This window comes from Rhinatrema bivittatum, chromosome 11 (assembly GCF_901001135.1).
Source record: "Rhinatrema bivittatum chromosome 11, aRhiBiv1.1, whole genome shotgun sequence".
Lineage (NCBI taxonomy): Eukaryota > Metazoa > Chordata > Amphibia > Gymnophiona > Rhinatrematidae > Rhinatrema > Rhinatrema bivittatum.
The window spans coordinates 31,490,742-31,511,697 of record NC_042625.1 but is presented as its reverse complement, the minus strand read 5'-3'; the positions used below and the strand labels follow the sequence as shown (position 1 = coordinate 31,511,697).

General features: G+C 45.4%; 1 protein-coding gene across 6 annotated transcripts in view; it reads right to left on the bottom strand.

Annotated features, from left to right (window-relative positions):
- Positions 1 to 20,956, bottom strand: part of MVK (mevalonate kinase) — a 51,278-nt gene that overhangs the window by 28,702 nt on the left and 1,620 nt on the right. For 5 of the 6 annotated variants that reach the window (XM_029571450.1, XM_029571449.1, XM_029571448.1 and 2 more), the window contains exons 2-4: positions 16,029 to 16,120; positions 9,646 to 9,793; positions 1,650 to 1,797 (exon numbers count right to left, since the gene is read on the bottom strand). In XM_029571450.1, the coding sequence (XP_029427310.1) occupies positions 1,650 to 1,797; positions 9,646 to 9,793; positions 16,029 to 16,106 (374 nt within the window). In that variant the 5' untranslated portion in view covers positions 16,107 to 16,120. Of the gene's footprint in view, positions 1 to 1,649; positions 1,798 to 9,645; positions 9,794 to 16,028; positions 16,121 to 17,871; positions 17,891 to 20,956 lie in introns of those variants that run through there. The other variant, XM_029571451.1, reaches the window with a different exon arrangement.

The window sequence follows — 20,956 nt, the reverse complement described above, 5'->3', positions numbered from 1 at the left end:
AAGGAAGGTGATATTGCCCCTGTATAGGTCCCTGGTGAGCCCTCTCTGTGTACAATTCTGGAGGCCGCACCTTCAAAAGGATATAAACAGGATGGAGTCAGTCCAGAGGGTGATTTTAAACAAGCCTTTCCCGAACCTAACTGAATCATCACAACAACCACTGAAAGCCTTGACAACACTTTGTAAATAATTGCTTTTCCTACTGTTAAGTTACTCTAGCTTTGTCTTACTCCTACCCCCGTTATAACTTCCTTGTTTCATTGTAACTTCTTTACTTCTGCCACTTGTTAATGGTTCAAGTTTACCACTCCCCCTGTTATATGTAAACCAGCATGATGTGATTGTATCTCGAATGCTGGTATAGAAAAGCTCTAAATAAATAAAATAAATACTAAAATGATCGGTGGTCTTCATTCTAAAGAATATGAGGATAGACAAAGAAAGCCTTCTCGAATCAGACAGACAAGATATAAACTACACTGTTGTCCCTAAATTATATACCCAGCCAGACTTTTGTTCTTTAAGTTTATTTACAGTGTTTTTATTTTAGATTTTATTTTCCTTTATTTGGCTTTCATTTTAAAGTTTTGATGATTTGGTCTGTGTATGTTTTTGTTTATGTATTTTTATTGTGATTTTAAGTTTTGATTACTTCTTTTACGTATGCTTTATGTATTAACAATTATGTTTGTATCCATGTACCCCGCCCTGAACATAGGAAGGGCGGGTAACAAATATTTTAAATAAATAAGATCTCAACATGTATACCCTAGAAGAAAGGTGAGATAGGGGAGATATGATGGACATTCAAATATCTGAAAGGGTTACATGCACAGGAGGTGAGCCTTTTTCTAGAATGAGGGGTCATGGGATGAGGGTGAAAGGGGGAAGATTCAGGAAGCATTTCTTTACAGACAGGTTGGTGGATGCATGAAACGTCCTCCCAGTAACAGAATTCAGAAAAGCATGGGACAAGCCCAGAGGATCTCAGAGGGAGAGGAAAGGACTATAAAACCGAGCCAATGACTTGAATGGACAGAATAGGTACAATTAGCATTTCTGTATCTGCCAAAAGCTTTGCATGGTTATCTAAACAGGATCCCTACAGGTTTAAAAGAACCAGGACTTTAAAGCAGCGGCAATCTTTTAAAAATAATCAGGTCACGGCCAGCGGCAACCTCTGACTTCCACTTCAGCTGCAACGGGCAAAAAGAAGCCAAGTTCTACAGCGTTCCTGGTCAGGAAGGTGGCAGAAAATGATCAGAGAAAGATATAAGCTGTCATCTTGCAGGAGGCCACAAGTGTTCATGTCTGATCTGCATAACATCTCTGAGAGGAAGACATCACCCCTGGTCATGAAAAGCCCTCTAAAGTCTCTCAGCACAGAACTTCAAAAAGGTACAAACCAGGAAACAAAGATCTTCCCCTTCTTTTATAAATGTTGCACCCAAAGCTGCTTCCTTCTTCTTACCCTTCTCACCTCTTTTACTGGGACAAGCCAACTCCAAACACTATTATATGCTTCAACTTAACCAGCAACAACCCCTCCCCCCAGTGTAAATCTTAATTAACAAAAGGAATATGGCAGACGTGCAGGAGGGTGGCATGCAAAGCTGGAACTATCTCAAGTCTGCACAGAACACAATTACCTGTACTCGGCGCCAATGGATAAATATAAGTAGAGAAAGGTCAGGACGGCCAGGCTCTCTGTGTCCGTAGATCTGTCCGCTACCCCTGCAAACTCCTCCAGTTTTGTGATTTGCTCTGGACTGGGAGCTTTAAGCTCATCAGCATTAGCTGCGAAGGAAACATTAGCAAGATTAAATATTTACAGTGCAGGTGCGAGACCCACAACATGATGGAAAATCAGCAATGTCTCTTTGTACAGGGCATGAGGAGCAAGCGAGATCTCACACTTTAGTAGACAACAGCTTACTTTTAATTAATCTAAATATTCCCAGCTGCTTGCTTTGGGGCTCTCTGTCCTTCGTTCCCACCCGACCTCAGTGGGACTCGTGAGCCACCACTTAAAGGCATACATGTTCTCTGCGGGCACGGGAAGGCGGGATGAGGATGAAAAGGGGCAGACGGAAGAGTAAACTTTACAGAAAGGGTGGAGGATGCATGGAAGAGGTGGTGAAGAGCCAAGGACTGTTTCTGAATTCAAGCAAGCCTGGGATTGGTCGGGATTGCAGAGCTGAGCAGGTGGTGTGCAAGGGCAGACTCGATGGTCCTTATGGTCTTTTTCTGTCATGTTTCTGTGATCTGTTTCTAGGGCACCCGGCAGCAGGTGATAAAATCGCCAAAGAAGGGAAAAAGACCCTCACTGCCTCCAACACTGAGGGGAGATAAATAATGAAACATACACTCGCAAAGAGCGAACAACACTACACAACAGCACAACACAATGATGGCTGAACATCTCAACTAGTCCCGGGGGAATTCCGTGCTCTGCGGAATGCAAAATTCTCCCTTCCTGCAGATTTCCTCCCTTCCTAGCATAGCAGTCTCAGCTACACTGGGGGGGAGGGGGGGGGGGAAGAGCTTGTAGTGTGGGCTAGAGGTATGAGGGGAAAGCAGATGAATGGGTACAGGGGCAGGTGAATGGGGATGGGGCAAAGGCCAAAGGAGATTCGTATTTCCATTTGTTCTGGGCCAGCCTTTGGCGTGTGTGCTCTGGCACTGGACAGCTGAAGGGCCTCTGACTCTCCTCCCCCACCCCCCACAGAGGTTGCATTTAACCAAAACACCATCTCCTGCTGAGCGAGACCGGCCTCACAGCAGCTGGAGATGTTTGGTGAAATTCACCTCCTGCTGTTGCATGTGAGGCTTGGAGCAGGCTTCCTGATTCAGCAGCAGCGGAGGTCATGGTCTGCTCAGCTGCCCCTGGTCTACAGCAGGTGGAGATGTGGATCCTCCTTTGACCTCTGCTTCTGTTTACCTCCTTTCTCGCCACCCTCACCGTGGTGAAAGAGAGAGAGGACCCAGGGGCTGCCAGCAGACCTCAACCCGCTGGAGGCTGAAGAAGAGGCCACAGCCAACTCTGTAACCTGAAATTCTTCTTTAGAAGAGTAGGTCAAAGTCACCTAAGAAAGCTTGGGTGAAGGGCATCCTTATGGGCAATACAAAAGACTATTACATGAGGAAAGAATGGTTTGTTTCTCTGACACTTGAGGAATTCACACAGGAGTCATGGATCCAGCTTTTCCCTTTACCGCACAGGTATCCAAAGCCGGTCCTCAAGGGCCACCCACCAGTCCCGTTTTCAGAATACCCCTAATGACAATGCATGAGAAGTCTGCAAGCACACGGCCTCAACAAATTGCAAATCAGTCTGGTTTATCCCTGACGAATATGCATACAGCTGAGGCAGTGCGCTTGCACACGTCTCTCGTGCATATTCATTAGGATTATCCTGAAACCCCGATGGTGCGCAGCCCTTGAGGATCGGAGTTGGACAGCCCCTGCTTTACAGTCTATAAGAAAGCTCTGACATGCCGCCGAGGGCCCCCACCAGATGTCCTCTCAACCAGACACCCCTCGCCCCATTTTCAGAAGTCTGGTGCTCACTAAGAGGATCTGGGAGTGAATTCGACTTCCACCAGCAGAGCCATGGGGTGCAAAATTTTCCATTTCTAAAAAATCATTGTCTCATACAATTCAATAGAATCATGAATGGATCCAATGCAATATTAAGCAAGCTTGGAAATTTACATTTTATTTTTTTTTACTGAAACAAATTAAAAATGTAAACCACATTAAGGGGTAGATTTTAAGAACTTGCGTGCGAGTGTCCATGTGAGCACATGCGCTACCCAGCGCGCACACATGAATGCCCGATTTTATAACATGCGCGGGCAGACACCGGCTCACCCACAACAGCTTACACTAGTGCGCATGCCAACGCCCGCGGCCTTCACCCATTCCATCCCAGGCCGCTTGAATTTAGGAGCGGTCTGTGAGGGAACTTGCCTTCCCCCTACTCTAGCCTTCCCGCCCCCTAGCCCTATTCTAACCCCTCCATTCCTTTAACTTACCGTTTGCACCTGCCTTGGGTCTGGCGCAGGTTGCACGAACCGGCACGAGTTCCCCATGCCCAGTGGGAAACGGCTACTGTGATGGGGATCTCTAGCTCCACCCCTTTTTCGAAGCCCCAGGACATAGGACTGGCGCGCGTAGGCGTTTTAAAATCTACCCCTAAGTGTTTTCGCTGATTTTTTTCCCCCCAAAAAGAAACACTACAGTTCAACTACCTGGATATTTGAAAAAAAAAATTAATATGGCAGGTTTTTATGTTACTCAATATATATGTCAAACATGCTAGATCAGATCACAAATCTCTTAGTGACATCAAGTGTGCACAGTAACATTTTCTGAGAACCAAGTTTTATGCAAATGAGATGAAACCTTTGCAATGGGCAGATGTTCTGGAAAGCCCTGCATCGGGAAGATCAGGCTTCTGGCACCTGCCAAACCTTAAAAAGGAGAGGAGTCTTCAAGAGGCGAGAGCTGCGGGCTGAGAACCAGGTGCAAAGCCCACGGACAGGTTACAGGGACACTGCCTCAGGTTCAAACTGAGGATGCAAGTCCTCTGGGATAGCTATAACTATACCCGAACGCGACTTACCCTGAGCCACATCGAAACGAAAAAAAAAAGCACAAACATTCTCCCACTAAGACAATATATCCATCCTCATCTATATCCTTTATGGCATTCCAACAGAGCAGAGTGCTCCACTAAAGCATTTTAAATATAATTATACAAATGTAACCTATAAAATATGCTCTGCTTTTGTTTTACTGATGCATAGAACAAACCCTTTTTTCTACCAGGATAAACTATTTCTCAGCTCATAGGAGAGGAGCATAAATCCGTGTCTGGCATGCTGAGTCTCGACTTCTGCCTCGCACCACGTCTCCAGCAAACACTACAGGACGTTTTTATTTTACATAGAAATCAGATTTATGCGGTTGGACAGCAAAGTGCTTGAATAATGGAATGCTTTTATGCACTGGAAATGATATCGAGCCACAGTCAAGACGCATCTCAGTACTGGAGCTTCACACGGCAGCTGGAGCAGCTTGGAAGAAAAAAAAAAGTTTCTTTCAATCTTTAAAACATAAAAAAAAAAAAAAAATTTTTACTGTTTTAGCACTGAAGGGCTCACAGGCAATGCTCCCTCCAAGGAGTGGCTAGGGTGTGTGCACTTTTTTTTTTTTTAAACCAACCATTTTTGAGCGCATTGCGTTTCTGTACACAGCACAAGAAAAACGTATGTGAGCGACCATGTAAAACCTGTGAGCGATGCTCTGAAACGTACGAGCGATGGCTCATGGGCTCAGTTTAGAGGTTACTCTGCTTCCAGAGCTGGTCTTCTATACCGGTTAGGAAAATAATTCACATGCATACTACTAATGAAAAAAAAGAAAACCCTACAACTGCTTCTGATATGAAGAAACATTATAATCAAGGTGGAATTTCTTAAAATGACATTAAGATTTTAACAAATCCAAAAAGAGAGACACAAAAAGAGACGCACCATGAGACGTGGATATAACAGAAAAATATCAGCAATATTTCAGAAGCAGAGCAGTATCAGTTCAGGAGCCTGCTGGGCAGGAAGAGATGGGTAACAGGAGGTTGGGGGTATGCTGAATAGGGAGGGGGAGAGAGGAGCCTGGGAGGGGATGACTGACAAGGAGTAGTTGGGGAGAGGTGAGGGATCACGAGGGCATGGAGGGGACGTGCTTTTCTTCTAGCGTCACTTAGCATAGGAGGGAGTGTGTTTCTAGTTCTCCAGCTTTGCACTGCATGCTTGGAGCTTTCATTCCAGTTTGTCTCCACGTTTGTAAATTGTGGCCTTTTATTCTGTATTTGGTGAAGGTCGGTCTGCCTGTGTTCTGGGTTTGTGTCCAAGGTGATGTATTTTATTAGCATGCAGGCATTTATAATCAGTCTTATTTGTTGTGTTTACTCACTAGGACATGCATTGGTGGTGCACGGCTGCTTTTTCATAGGTAGGGTATCGCTGTTTGAGTCCTCTGGGTTAGGGCTGCTATGCTATGGCAGGTTTGCCACGTATGTGCAGAGGGTTTTTTTTTGCAGGTTTTCTATTTTACAATGCACCTGGGTAGCAGAGAGAGTTTACGTTGCTGTTACTGAGATGTCAACAGAATCAGAATATCTTGTTTGTATGGCGAGCTGTACAGGAAGTGCCCTCCTTCTGTCTTATACCCATTGTGGGGTGGCAGGGGATTCCTATAGGAGTATGCGTGTCATGCATGCGATCATCATCTGTCAGGTGTGTCCTGACAGAAAAACCACTGATCTAAAGGAACAATCACAGAAATTAAAAAAACATTTTCAACCAAGAGCAAATAATAAATCAAAAACGTCAGACTCCAGTAGTCTGTAGAGGGTCAAGCTAGACCCCATCCATAATCCCAGCCTGAAGGCCTGAACAAAGAACCAGGTTTCCAAGCTGTGCCAGACCCCTGCACAACCTGTCCAATGACACATGTCCTTATTCCAAGCAACTGGAGCCACACAAGGTAAGGCTCTGTCTGTGACAATTTAACTTCTTTTACTGTCAATAACTAATAGGAAAATACCTTTAGTGGAAATTTTATTTTATTTTATTTATTTAATAGCTTTTATATACCGACGAACGTTGGGAACATCTCGTCGGTTTACAGAGAACAGAACTGAGCAACAGGCTTTACAAATAAGGGTATGACCAAGAGGGTATATCAACCACCATTCCTGGAAATAACATGATCCCTGATGTCGTATAACTTTAAAATCCCAAACTCCTTGCTTTCCACGGGCCCTATAATGTACTGGGACCAAGTGCAGGTGGTTTAGCATTGGTGTAATGTGCTCCCCATATTTTATCCTAGGAAAAAGAAAAGTCAGGCTGCCATAGTTTGAATAAGAAGCAACCTGCAGATAGACTTGTGCAGCAGTCCCAGATACTGAATATTGCAATAGTCCAGTCTCAAAATAATAAAAGCCTGAATCAAAAGGGGTTACAGGCATTTGATCTAACAAGTGCCTCAAAAGATGAAAAAAACATGCTCCAAGTGCTGCTGAAGGGGCTCTGAACCCCGATGTCCTCACCCCCAAATAAAGGAGAGACTGAGCCCCAATATCCTCTCCCACCCTGCCAATGTGGGGTCCTCTGTCCCCCCCATCTCCCTTCATTTACCCCCAAAAGGTTTTAGTAAGTGAAGCTGGGGCAGGAGAGAGGACTCCCTCCAACTACAGTGGCTCCTTAATCCAAAATGGTGCTGACTGGCTTCTGTTTTCCTTTGCCTCGTGTGTGAGCTGGCTTAGGCAACAACCAAAAACTTAACCCATATTCATTAATGAGTTGCTCAGCAATCATCTGCCATGCAGTGCAGCTCATTTCTGTGCGGTGTGTTAGGCCCCCATTAAGCCTGCATTAACAGTTACACACTTTAGTACGCAGATTCCACAGAAATAGTTTTCAGGTTTCTATCAACCATCAGTGACTCTCACCCTTTGACCTCTTCCCTAATCCCTCCCCCCCTCCCCGTTTCCAGTCCCTGCCCTGACTGCTCACCTCCCCATGTCTCCTCCTCCCACAGGATATATTATGTTAATAATCGCCTAGGATAAATCTCTGTTTATATCTCGCTACTCTATTGTTTTTCGTTGATTATTTTTATCTCTCTCCAGTTGTTATTGTTTAAAATCTTTCCTGTCTTCCATCTCCCATGTTTTCTCTCCCTGTTTAATGTAACTTTACCTTCTACTTAGTTGTTAATTGGTTTCCCCTGTTCTATTGTAAACCGGTACGATAAGACCTGGTCTTGAGTAACGGTATAGTAAAAGAATTTAAATAAATAAATAAATAGTGTGCTAAATTCTATCGTATACTCAAAAGGCCACCGGACTGTAGGGGCCAGAGGATGTGGTTAGTGCAGTTAGTGTAGCTATGTTTAAAAAAGGATTGAATAAGTTCTTGGAGGAGAAGTCCATTACCTGCTATTAAGTTCACTTAGAGAATAGCCACTGCCATTAGCAATGGTAACATGGAATAGACTTAGTTTTTGGGTACTTGCCAGGTTCTTATGGCCTGGATTGGCCACTGTTGGAAACAGGATGCTGGGCTTGATGGACCCTTGGTCTGACCCAGTATGGCATTTTCTTATGTTCTTATGAGCCAGGGTACCTATCTGAATGCCGGAAGGCTAATTCTTTTCCACAGATATTTCCCAGGCCCCCTTGGGACCATTGTTGAAACGTGGATCTATACAATCTTCGCCATGCCGTAAGCTAATACCTGTTGGGGTAGCTGTTGATATGTGCGATGCAAGCGAGGCCAGTTCCGATTGAGCTGAAAGCCCAAAAGGAGCAGAAAGACTGCTGGGCCAAATAATATATCTGTAATAAAGAAGAAAGCTGCCCTGCACCTGCATCACTGGTATGCAAATGAGCCCCACCCCTTTCCTTCCCTACCCCTCTGTATGGAAATCAAGCTCCGCCCCTCACAGTACTCTCCAGCCCCATCCCACCCCCTCCGATATGTCGAATCCACTCTCTACCACACAACACACCCGAGTCCAGCCTGCATACTCTACCACCACACATCTCAACTGCACACTTCCCGTCCCCTAAATGAGCTTTTATTAGCATCTATACCAGTCAAGCTGTGTCCTATGGAAAGTTTGTAACTGAATCAGGCCTTATGGCCTTACAAAAATCGTCATGGATTTTGGGGCTGCAGTAGATCTACTGCAATATGAGGAAGAGGTGGCAGCAGAAGGGACTCAGGTTTGAGTCTCCCGTCCGACAGGGCTCAGGTGGCGACACGCTGGAGCTCCAAGGGCAAAAGGAAAGCGGGTGCCATTGCTGGTCCGATTCAAAAGAGAGCAAAGGCAGCGCTGAAGTCTGGGGAAGAGGGTTCGGTCTCAGACTTCATCCCACCCCAGTCCTCAAGTTACTGGAAAAGAGGGGCGGGGGGAGAGAAATCTAAAGTGGAAAAAATGATTTAAAAAGATAGATATTAGCAAATGGCGCCACATCAGGATGAGTTCAGAAACAGAAAGGATTTATCAGCCAGCAAATTACTCCAGACAAACTCTACCAAACCCACTGCCGGACGTCATGACTGGTGGCAGGAGCTTCTGGGGGTTGCACGATGCGTCCATCAACAAAGAGCGTTCCCACCCCAGCACTGCAAACGTCCATTTGGGAGAATATTTTATTTGATCAGCACTTCAAGGCAGATTACATCCAGGTACTATAGGTATTTCCCTATCCCCAGAGGGCTTAGGACCTAAAGCAGTGGAAGGTGAAACGATCTGGCCAAGACAGCGAGGAGCAGGAATGGGATTACAGCCTTGGTTTGCAGCCCGCTGCTCCTCCACGCTTCTTTACCTGTTTCTCTTTTTTTACTGAAAGACTTTCACTGCTTGGGCACGAAAGCCACTATCACTCGCTGCCAGCCGACCTCAACAGATGCCACAAGGTCAAACCAGAGAGCAGCTGGCAGTTAGGGAAAACGCTGCTAATACAAATCAATCCTGGGAGTGCAGAAGAATTCCCTTACACCTTTTAACCAACCCAAAATAGGGAGCGTTCATCCTCCAGCTCTGGGACAAACCTTTTAAGCTTACCAGGAAATGCCGAGGAGAGGGAGCGCAGCGTGGCAGCCTCCCAGCTTAACTGGGTTCCAATATTCGGTAACTTTAAGGACACCTGCCCCTCCCTGCAGCGTCTCATTCGAAGGAACGTTCTCAGGTTCAAGCTCACCGCCAGCGCGACCTGGGGACAGAGAGAAAACGAGGCGTGCGAGAGCTGTAAGTCCTGCTCGTTTCAACGTGCCCAGCAGCCTGCTTCATACTCAAACGACATGCATATGTCAAAAGGTACAAAGATGCCTCGTTTTATATACTTCATTTTATTAGATGCAATAAAGTAAAAGCACAGGAGGAGGTATGAAAGTGCTCGTTTCAGTGCACGCCAGGCCCAAGAATGTGACAGGTTTCATAAATACCACCACAGATTCTCTTTTGTGGTTTTTTTTTTTTTTTTTTTTAAATTTTCCTATTCCCCATGATGTTTGCACATTTCTTTCCCTGCACCCCTGGCTGCCATCTGAGCCCTGTCTGGATCTCCAGAAAGTGTCACCTTATACCAGGAAGGAGCACAGAAGACTCCTGATTTGGACACAGAGGGGCCACTAAAAGATTTAATCTTTCAGAGGTGTTTCAGTTCCCTCCATCCCCAAACTCTGACAGAACATCCCTTTAATTCTTGATGCCAGTATCAGCTCACCTCAGTGCACAAGAATCGGCCACCAACACTGCAAATCCTTCTGAAGATGTCACAAAAGTGAAGCTTACAAAGGTTTACAAAAATGCTAACGAAACGAAATGCAGGCCCACAGAACGGGCATCCACTGCCCCTTTAAAAGTGCAAGCAACTGATTGTTCCGTGTCTTGGCCTGGCTGGTTACCGCTCCCTTCCTCCATTCCAGCTTTTAACCACCCTGAAGACTGGAATATGCACGTTTCCAGCACGCTACTATTAACTACAAGACCGCTAAAGAAGCCACTGACACAAAGCAGCAGACTCCTCAAATGCAAGACAGAAAGGCTGTTTTGAAAATGGAACAGAAGCACGGGGTCAAGGAAAACAAACCGAACCTTTTCAGATTGACAGAACAGACAGTATTGTAGCCAAATCCAGAAACAAGGTGAGCCGTTTTCTACCTCTTTCTTTGCTGCGCCGACGTCCAAACCTCCCGCTGCCGCACCCGTGCAATCGGCACCGACCCATCGGGGCCAGGGTGCCTGGCTCGAGAGCGGCCCTCCTTTCCGGCCTCCAAGCACGCTTCCCATCGCGGCCTACTGCTTACACCGGACGTGAAAGACCACCCCCCGAAGCGACATCATCAGTAAGGGACTTCTCACCTGCTTGATAAGCAGGCGCCGTCCCCTGGCGTCGTGCGCCGAAGGAGCCTGCCCCCTTAGTGCCCTCCCCTTCCCCCCAGTCCTCCTTCAATTGGCTCTATCAACTCTCTTTGAGTAGCCCGCCCTCCCTTACTCTTCTTACTCCTACTCCCCCCTCCCCCCAATCTCTGGTTACCTTGATAACCCTGGTCTTCACCCCATCTTCCTCTCCCCCCTCCCCCCCCCAAGTGAGGCACAGCAACATAGTATTTTTTGACTCACCACGCACAGCAAAGTCCCCTCGAAACCCCTCTGCTCTCTGCTGGATTCACCTCCTCTACCCCTCAATCTCTGAGAATCTTTCCTTGCTCTCAACTCCCCCTTCCTGGTCCTTTTATGACCTCTCACCCCATCCCCCGCATTCATTACCCCACTCGCAGATACACCACACCCGCCTTCTCTCGCCCCCTTGCTCAGCGCAAATCACTCCTTCCAATTATGATCTCCCCACTAACCCAACTCGTGGGCCTCACCTCCCTTTCTATTATTCCCTTCAATGCTCAATCACTCCTGAAAAACGCTCCCATCTTCAACGACCTCCTCACAGACTGCAATCCCGAAATTTGCGCTATCGCAGAGTCCTGGCTCAAGAATACTGACACTGACGTCCTAAATCAGCTTCCCATGCACACCTATGACTTCCTCTCCATCCCTAGGCTTAAAAAAAAAAATTGGTGGTCTCCTCCTAGCAACTGAAAAACACCTCAAACTCAAACCTCTCAACATCACCGCGCCCCCCCCCCCAGATTGGAAATCGGCCTCTTCAAACCCAAGGAGCTTCAAATCTGCCTCATATATGCTCCCCCCTGGCCTACTGGAACACAAAACAATGAAACAAAGAACTTCGGCACTAGTCTTATCAATCAAAATCCCAAAACAAGAAAGACAAAGTGGAATAAATTCCAATGCTGTGCAGACCACAATTAAATAAAAAAAATGTTTCGATTTTGAATGAAACCGCATCAGCAAGCCAGACGACGGCAGTGAAAAACACTTGCCGCCCGGACTACTCGTCACTTGCGGTTTAGATGTATCAAAGTGTATATTTAGAGAGTATGATTCAAAACAGTCTTAGAATATCAGCTGGTCCCTGAAAGTAAACTTCAGAAGTTAAATCCCCGACAGCGCCCGGTGTTTCGCGATGCAAGGATCGCTTCCTCAGGAGTGCTTTAAGAATTGTTGGTAAGGGTGCTGACAAACAAAAAATCAAAATGTAAACAAAGTTACTTATCTTAAAGCGGCACAGCTACACACACCTTCTATGTGGACGGAAACGTCTCAAACATTGTTGCAATCAGAACGGGACAGCAGGAGCCTTGAAGACGCCGTGTCTTTAAAAAAGCCCACGCTTCTTGTGCGTGATGACGTCAGGACGATTCTGACGTCACTAACGTTGTGTTACCATAGTTACATATAAACAATCTCAAATCATTGAAAAATGATTCATAGACTTGGCTGTGTGGAACCTGAAGGTCTGAATTCGTCTCTAGAACTTCAAGTGTTCCTCTAAATGTTTTGGTTTTTTTCAATGATTTGAGATTGTTTATATGTAACTATGGTAACGCAATTTAATAGTGACGTCAGAATCGTCCTGACATCATCACGCACAAGAAGCGCGGGCTTTTTTAAAGACACGGCGTCTTCAAGGCTCCTGCTGTCCCGTTCTGATTGCAACAATGTTTGAGACGTTTCCGTCCACAGAGAAGGTGTGTGTAGCTGTGCCACTTTAAGATAAGTAACTTTGTTTACATTTTGATTTTTTGTTTGTCAGCACCCTTACCAACAATTCATAAAGCACTCCTGAGGAAGCGATCCTTGCATCGCGAAACACCGGCCGCTGTCGGGGATTTAACTTCTGAAGTTTACTTTCAGGGACCAGCTGATATTCTAAGACTGTTTTGAATCATACTCTCTAAATATACACTTTGATACATCTAAACCGCAAGTGACGAGTAGTCCGGGCGGCAAGTGTTTTTCACTGCCGTCGTCTGGCTTGCTGATGTGGTTTCATTCAAAATCGAAAATTTTTTTTGATTTAATTGTGGTCTGCACAGCATTGGAATTTATTCCACTTTGTCTACTGGAACACAATCCATCCCCTCTCATCGAATTCATATCTGACAATCTCAATATAGACACCCCCGCTGTAATTTTAGGAGACTTTAATCTCCATGCAGATGCCACCCCCTCCTCAACTCCCTTCATGCCCTTGGTTTCCAACAACTTATCACTTTCCCCCACTCACAAAGCAGGCCATACCCTCAACCTAATCTTTATCAACTCCCATATTCACTGCCCCGATTCACCCACCTGTATTCCTGTCCCATGGTCAGACCATGCCCTCATCAAAGCACTCTTTACTATAAAGTCCCCCACCACTCTCAGTAACACCATCTCCTTCCGTAAACGCTGCTCCACTGATGACCTGATCTCCTCCTGCACCAATTCCCTTAACAACCTAGACCTCACCAACCCTGACGCAGCACTCTCCTCCTGGAATAACCTCACCACCACCACCACAGCCAATCAAATATGCCCTCTCATTAATAAAGAGATACATCATTCTCACACAACAAAAAAACCCTGGTACCCCTAAATTAAAAGAACTAAAAAACGACCTCAGAATCAAAGAAAGAATTTGGCGCAAAAACCCCACCCCAAAGCACTCAGCCACCTACAAATCCACGCTGCATTCCTACAGACTCTCGATTCTCCAGACCAAACGTGACTATTGTGCTGCAAAAATCCATGATTACCAATACAATGCAAAAGCCCTTTTCTCAGACGTGGCGGAACTCACTAAATCAACCCCCCCCCCCCCACAATCACTGATGAAGAAGCCAATAGTAAATGCAAAGAACTCGCCCAATTTTTCAAAAATAAAATAGCAAATATCCTCCTCCACTTCTCCACTACCCCCACTCCGGCAAACCCGCTCTCCAAAAAACCCAACACCAACTTAGTATCCCTTGATTTAACCTCTGCCAAGGAAATTGAATCTATTTAAAAAAAAAAAAAAATCAAACCTGCCACTCACACCTCTGACACCATCCCCACTAAAACTCTACTATCCATCCCCACGATCATCTCAAAACCCATTACCGATATAATTAACTGCTCCCTTTCCCATGGCAAAGTCCCAGACCCTCTCAAACTTGCAGTTGTCAAGATCCCTCCTCAAAAAACCTACCCTCGACCCTACCAACCCCTCTAATTACCATCCCATTTCCAACCTTCCCTTTTTAGCCAAAATTATGGAAAAGGGCATCAACTCCCAGCTCTCCGAATACCTGGAAGATCATGACATCTTACACCCATCCCAATTCGGCTTCCGCAAGTCACTCAATACAGAAAGCCTCTTACTCTCACTCACTGACACCCTCCTCAAGGGCATGGACCACGGGCAATCCTTTATCCTTGCCCTCCTTGATATCTCTTCAGCCTTCGATACTATTAGTCACAAGATCCTCCTTACCCGCCTATCTGAAATTGGCATTACAGGCGCAGCCTTACTTTTGTTTACCTCCTACCTGAAAAATAGAGTCTACACTGTAAAAATCGCAAACTCTGAATCCTCCCACATCCCCCTTACCCAAGGTGTCCCCCAGGGCTCCTCCTTATCCTCCCCCTCTTTAATATTTACCTTTTGCCCTCTGCCATCTCCTCTCTGACCTTGGCCTCAAGTTTTTCCTATATGCTGATGACATCCAAATCCTCATCCCCATTCAAGAATCTCTCCCCAAATATCTAAAGTTTTGGGAACATTGCCTCACTTCCATAAACACAGTCCTCACCAACCTCCACTAAACCTCTAAAATGGAACTCCTCATCATATCTAACCATCACAACCGAACGCCATCCATTCCCTGTGATCCCACCCTCCCCTCGAATTCCTTCCTGCTCTGCGTACGAGATCTTGGGATCTCCATAGACAACCATCTAAACTTAAAAAAGCACATTAACACTACCCTAAAAGAAGGCTTCTTCAAGCTCCATATCCTCCAAAAATGTAAACCCCTGCTCCATGCACACGACTTCTGTACAGTTTTACAAGTGACTCTACTTACAAAAATGGATTACTGCAATTCTTTACTCCTAGGCCTCCCTTAGTCTACTATCAAACCCCTCCAAATGTTACAGAACGCAATAGCCAGAATCCTTACTAATACTCGAAAAGCCGACCACATCACTCCCATCCTTAAGGAACTCCATTGGCTCCCCATCTCCGCCCGCATTGTATATAAAACCCTTACTATCATTCACAAATCCCTTTACAACTACAACCTCCCCTGGCTTGATGATGCTTTCCGCTTCCGCCCCTCCAACTGTCCAACCAGAGCAGCTCACAAAGGTACACCCCCACCCTTAAAATCGCACACCTCACCTCCACCAGGGAGCGAGCCATCCCTATCACAGGCCCCACCCTCTGGAATACCATGGACCTCAAGCTCCGACTGGAATCCTGTACTCAAAAATTCAAAAAGGGCTTAAGACTTGGCTCTTTAAACAAGCATTCCTGGAATTGGACCCCACTTCATCACCCCTGCCCTATTCTACGCCCCCGTTCAACTTTCCTCCCTTGCCCCACCAAATCTCTGCCATGCGTTATTTCGTATAAGTTATATACATTTGTATAATTTGCAAGATCGTATATATTTCTCATCCCTCTATGCCTATAATGTATTTTCTTCTCTCCCCCCCTGCCATGCCTCTGTTTTGTAACTCTTTAAAGATTGTATACAGTGCTCTTCTCCCCCTCCCCCCTACCTCTTCAAGACCCCTCTCTTTGATTGCACTGTATCATTCTGCAAGATTATATATAGATACTTACTGACTAGTACATATTTTTTCACTTTGATTCACCACAAGGTTCTGTTCACTCTTTAGTTTTCCTGTCCTTTTTTACCCCTCCCCACTTTGCATATCGTCTGTTCCTCGCTGCTCCCTTACCCCCTCTTGTGTTTTATTGTATTTCTCTTCAGTTATATGTAAACCGATGTGATGTACCCTCGAATATCGGTATAGAAAAGCTAATAAATACCTACCTTTCCATGTACCACTGCGTGCTCTCCATGAAGAATAACTTTCCCAGGGGCAGACACTGTGAAATCCTGATCCAGCATTTTTAAGCCCTCCTCTGCAAAGACAACACAGACGTTCTTATAATGCTTCATACCAACTCATTACTAGCAACCGGCACTTCTCAGTTTAATAGATGTGGATAATGAATTTTACAACACACTTTATACGTCCTTTCACCAAGAGCGTTATCACCCCCCAGAATTATTATGTTTATAGCAGCGATTATCCCATTGTTGTGTATGTTTTTATACTGTAATCCACTGAGGAACACTGATGCTCAGATCAACAGGATATAAAATATTTTAAAATAAATTTTAATTCCTCATTGTTCCCACAAAATGTCCCAATTCCGTTTATTCTCTTAAAATTGTACCGTCGGACCTTTAAGTTTGACCACAACATAAATACACAATCAGCATTAGGGGGTATCAGCAAGGCACAGGTTCTAGGCAGGTGCCAGGATGGGGCTAGAGGCAGCCTCCAGCTGCAGTAGGGAAAAGGAGGTTTACAGAGGTTCCAGGTCAGGGACTGGTTCTAGAGTTCTAATGTAATCGGTGGGAGATCAGATGTTGTAGTGGAGTGAAAAAAAACCATTACTGGGAAATGCTGACCAAACTCTCTCTGGGGGAGGGATAAAACCCTCCTTGTTAGTACAAACTTAAAATTCAGGGAAAGTACCTCTACTGGGCTAAAATCTTGCAATAAGTGCTGGCAACTCCATTAGCTGTAATGCCAAAACAAGTTTCTTTTTATTTACAGGACAGAGTCCTATTTATTTATTTATTTTTAGTTTTTATATACCGATTTTCCTGCATAAAATGCATATCAAACCGGTTTACAATGAAACAGAATAAGCAGGAAGTAGAATTCCTTAGTCTAATACATTTAAACGTCAATAACAAAAAAATTGTAAACAAAGCACAGCTAAACAACATTAATAAAGGTTAAATTAATAACAAAAACATAAATACAATTATTTTAGAAGGAGCACAAATGGTAGCACGAAGGGGAAAACCCTAGTCCTAGTCACAGGAAACACTTCAATCCATGCTACGAGACAGCTATAGCAGCAAATGGAACATTACTTCATAAAGGCATAATTTCTGGGTGAAACTATGCCAGTTTAAAGCTCACACACAGGCACTTCAGAAACAGACAGAGCAGTGGACCGATTTCCTGCTTCCATGAGCTCTTTGGCTCGTTTTTCTTAGGCATCCCAGCTAAAGGGTCCTGACTCCCTCTCAGAATCCAGTTTGGCAAAGATATTTGCTCACAGTTCTCAGGTGATGACAACAAAAGGAGCTCCTGCAAGCAGAAGATTTTTCTGTTTGTATTAACATTGACCTCCCAAGGGGTGTAAGTGCTGGGAACTCTCCACATTTAGACACCTGACTCCAGGTCTCCAGGAGAGCGCCTAAAAATCTCTGAGGCCTAAAAATCATCTTTCATGCCCCAGCATGGCTGCCTCTCTCCTCTGGTGTAGGCCAAGTTCTTGGCAAGCACTTGGCCACCAGAAGTATGGGAAAATTGGTTCTTTCCTGCTAATTTTCATTCCTTTAGTACCACAGATCAGGCCAGACTCCAGATTTTGCCTCCCCTCCAGAAGATGGAGACAGAGAAAGTTTTACTGACACTGCAACATAACCTGAGGTGCCATCTGCAGTCCCTCAGTATTGATAAGTCCCCAAGCCAAGATGACAATAACACCAACCACAACCACCAAGTTATAATCCCCTGAACGAGCAATGGGAAGTTGATAACTCAGAACTTGACTTCAATAACAAAAAAACATGCAGGACTACATACAAAACCTGTGCCATTCTTCAGACTGATTACTATAACAGATCGAGCGGACTCTCCAAATCCAAGACTTCCTCTGGGCAGGACTCTGGACTGATCTGTGGTACTACAGGAACAAACAGCAGCAGGTAAGAACCAATTTTCCTTTCCCTGTACATACCCAGCTCAGTACCCAAGCTTCCTTAAATGGGGTGGGACTGTGACAGTCCTGCTCGAAGCACACTTTCCCCAAAGCTCGTTGACTCTGGGGCCTGGACATCCAGACGATAATGCCTTGCAAAAGTGTGCAAATTCTTCCAAGTAGCCGCTCTACAAATCTTCTGGAGCAACACTTGTTGACATTAAGCCCAGGATGCTGCTGGAGAACGGGTTGAATGAGCTCGTAACCCCTCCGGAACAGGATGACCCTGACAGATGTATGCCAAACCAATAGCATCCTTTAACCACCGTGCAATCGTGATCTTCGAAGCTTTACAACCCTTTTTTGCACCACTCCATAGCACAAAGAGGTGATCCATTAGCCGAAAACTTTTAGTGATCTCAAGGTACCTCAACAAAGCACACTTGACATCAAAGCGTCTTAATACGGGGAGATATTATATCCTTTCCATCACCGTAAGGTTTTAGATAAACGCATTCTAGAGCTAAATGGCCAATTGCGTAAAGCCCGAATAAAATTGGCAGCGGCTGAGAGTAAAAATGCAAGGGTCGACTATCACTCCCTGCAATCAGCCCTTAACTCCCTTATACATCAGGGGGCGAAGAAAAGCTATCTCTACTATCAATATTAACTTTATCCGTATAGTAATAAAACGAGACGCTTGATGACTAACTTGATTCGGTCTGCTAGGGCGAATAGATTTATCCCAGTGCTGCGAACTTCCCCTGCCAAAGTGGCTCGGGACACTCCTTCCATTTTGGAAGAATTTCTGGATTTTTATACTAGGTTTTATGCAACAGAGGGTGGGAATGCTGTGGAGTGTGCGCGGTTTTGTTCCGACCTACCCCTCCCTGGTTTGTCACAAGCCCAAAAGGAAATGCTTAACCAGCCCATCACGGAACACGAAGTTCGCTTGGCTATTAACCGAGCAAAAAATGTTAAAGCCCCTGGACCTGACAGCTATACTGCTGATTTTTTTAAACTTTTGGGGGACCTAATATCAGGTCCTTTGGCGGAGGGTTTTTCCGTAATGATAAACCGTGGCACCTTTCCTACTCATGAAAATTTGACATTAATTACACTAATCCCCAAAGCGGGCAAGGACCCTCTTGCTCCTGAGTCCTAGCGCCCGATTTCTTTGCTAAATCAGGACCATAAACTATTGGCTAAAATATTGGCAGATCATCTGGCAAATATTCTACCCACTCTTGTTGGTGATCACCAATTGGGATTTGTCCGGCAGTGATATGCCTTGGCCAACATTTGTCGAGTAATGACTGCCATAGCAATGGGTAGACAGATGGACGTTCCCTATTTGGTTATAAGTTTTGTTGCCGAAAAGGCGTTTGATAGGGTAGAGTGGAGTTACTTATTTTACGTATTGGAGCAAATGGGGTTCTCTGGTTTTTTTCTACAGGCTGTGAGATTATTATATACGAATCCCCAAGCCGCCATTCTCGCAAATGGCATGTGCTCGGAAACCCTAGAGGTGACCAGGGAAACTCAACAGGGCTGTCCACTCTCACCTTTACTATTCATCTTGCAGTTGGAACCTCTTTTGCTGGCCATTTCTCAGTGTCCAGAGATTCGGGGTATACTGTTTGACTCGCGCATATTTAAAGGAGTAGCTTTTGCGGATGACTTATTAGTTTTTATCACAAATCCTCTGACTTCTCTGTCGTCCCTGCTAAATTTAATGGGGAAATTTGGTGGCTTTTCTGGATTGCGACTCAATGAGTCTAAATCCCCCATGCTAGCATATCAACCTACTCTGCCCGCTAGTTGGCCAGATCCTTTTCCGTTACAGTGGGCTAAGGATCACATCTGTTACTTGGGGGTGAATCTCCCGGCCGACCCTGACCTTGTGTATCAGGCAAATATACCTAGATTACTGCAAAGCACGAAAGACAGTCTGACCAACTGGTGAGGCCTACCCATTTCTTTAAGTGGCCGGATAAATCTCTTTCAAATGACCATTTTACCCAAATGGCTGTACTTACTTCAAAATCTGCCAGTAATACTACACAAGGGGGATCTTTTTAGGCTCGAGAGCACACTCGAGGCTTCCTTTGGAAAGGGGGGAGGGCTCATCTCCCTTTATCTTGGCTGAAGGCCAGATGGGGAAGGGGAGGTCTCGGAATGCCGGATTTGGCAGCCTATAATTTGGCATGTAATTTACGGATTATAGGAGATTGGCTGACCGATATACCGGTTTATACCCCGCTATATTCGGATGGGGCAATGATGGCACCTATGGTCCCTGCATATGTACTTCAGGCCAGCCCAGCTCACCTCCCGGCCTTTCTTAAGAGTACCGTTCTTGTGCGGCCTCTTAGGTTGACATGGAAATGGGTGACGAAAATATTAAAGATACCTGCCAAGTGTGCATATTTTCTTCCAGTAATGGGGAATGCTGAATTTCTACCAGGCACACGGTCCTCAAGTTTTCGGGTATGGCACACCACGGGAATTACCCGTTTAGATCATTTGCCCACGTGGGATGGGGTGCTTATATCCTTTAAAGACATCCAGACAACATATGGAGTCGGGGCTACGCACACGTTCCCGTATTTACAAATTCAACATTATATACACACAATCCCAGATGCTAACAAAGACCCAGTGGTGTTTCATACCTTAGATCAGATGTTTCGTTTGGCGATATTAAGTCGGAGGTCCCGAAAGTTTCCAAAAGTAAAAAAAAAAATTTGAAGTCGGCCCACTGCTGTCAGGTCGAAAACCGGACGCTCAATTTTGCCGGCGGCCGGTTTCCGAGCCCATGGCTGTCAGCGGGCTTGAGAACTGACGCCGGCAAAATTGAGCGTTTGCTGTCAAATCCGCCGCTCCTATCCAAAAGGAGGTGCTAGGGACGTGCTAGTGTCCCTAGCACCTCCTTTTGCCTGTTTTTACCGCCGGGCCTCATTTGAATAG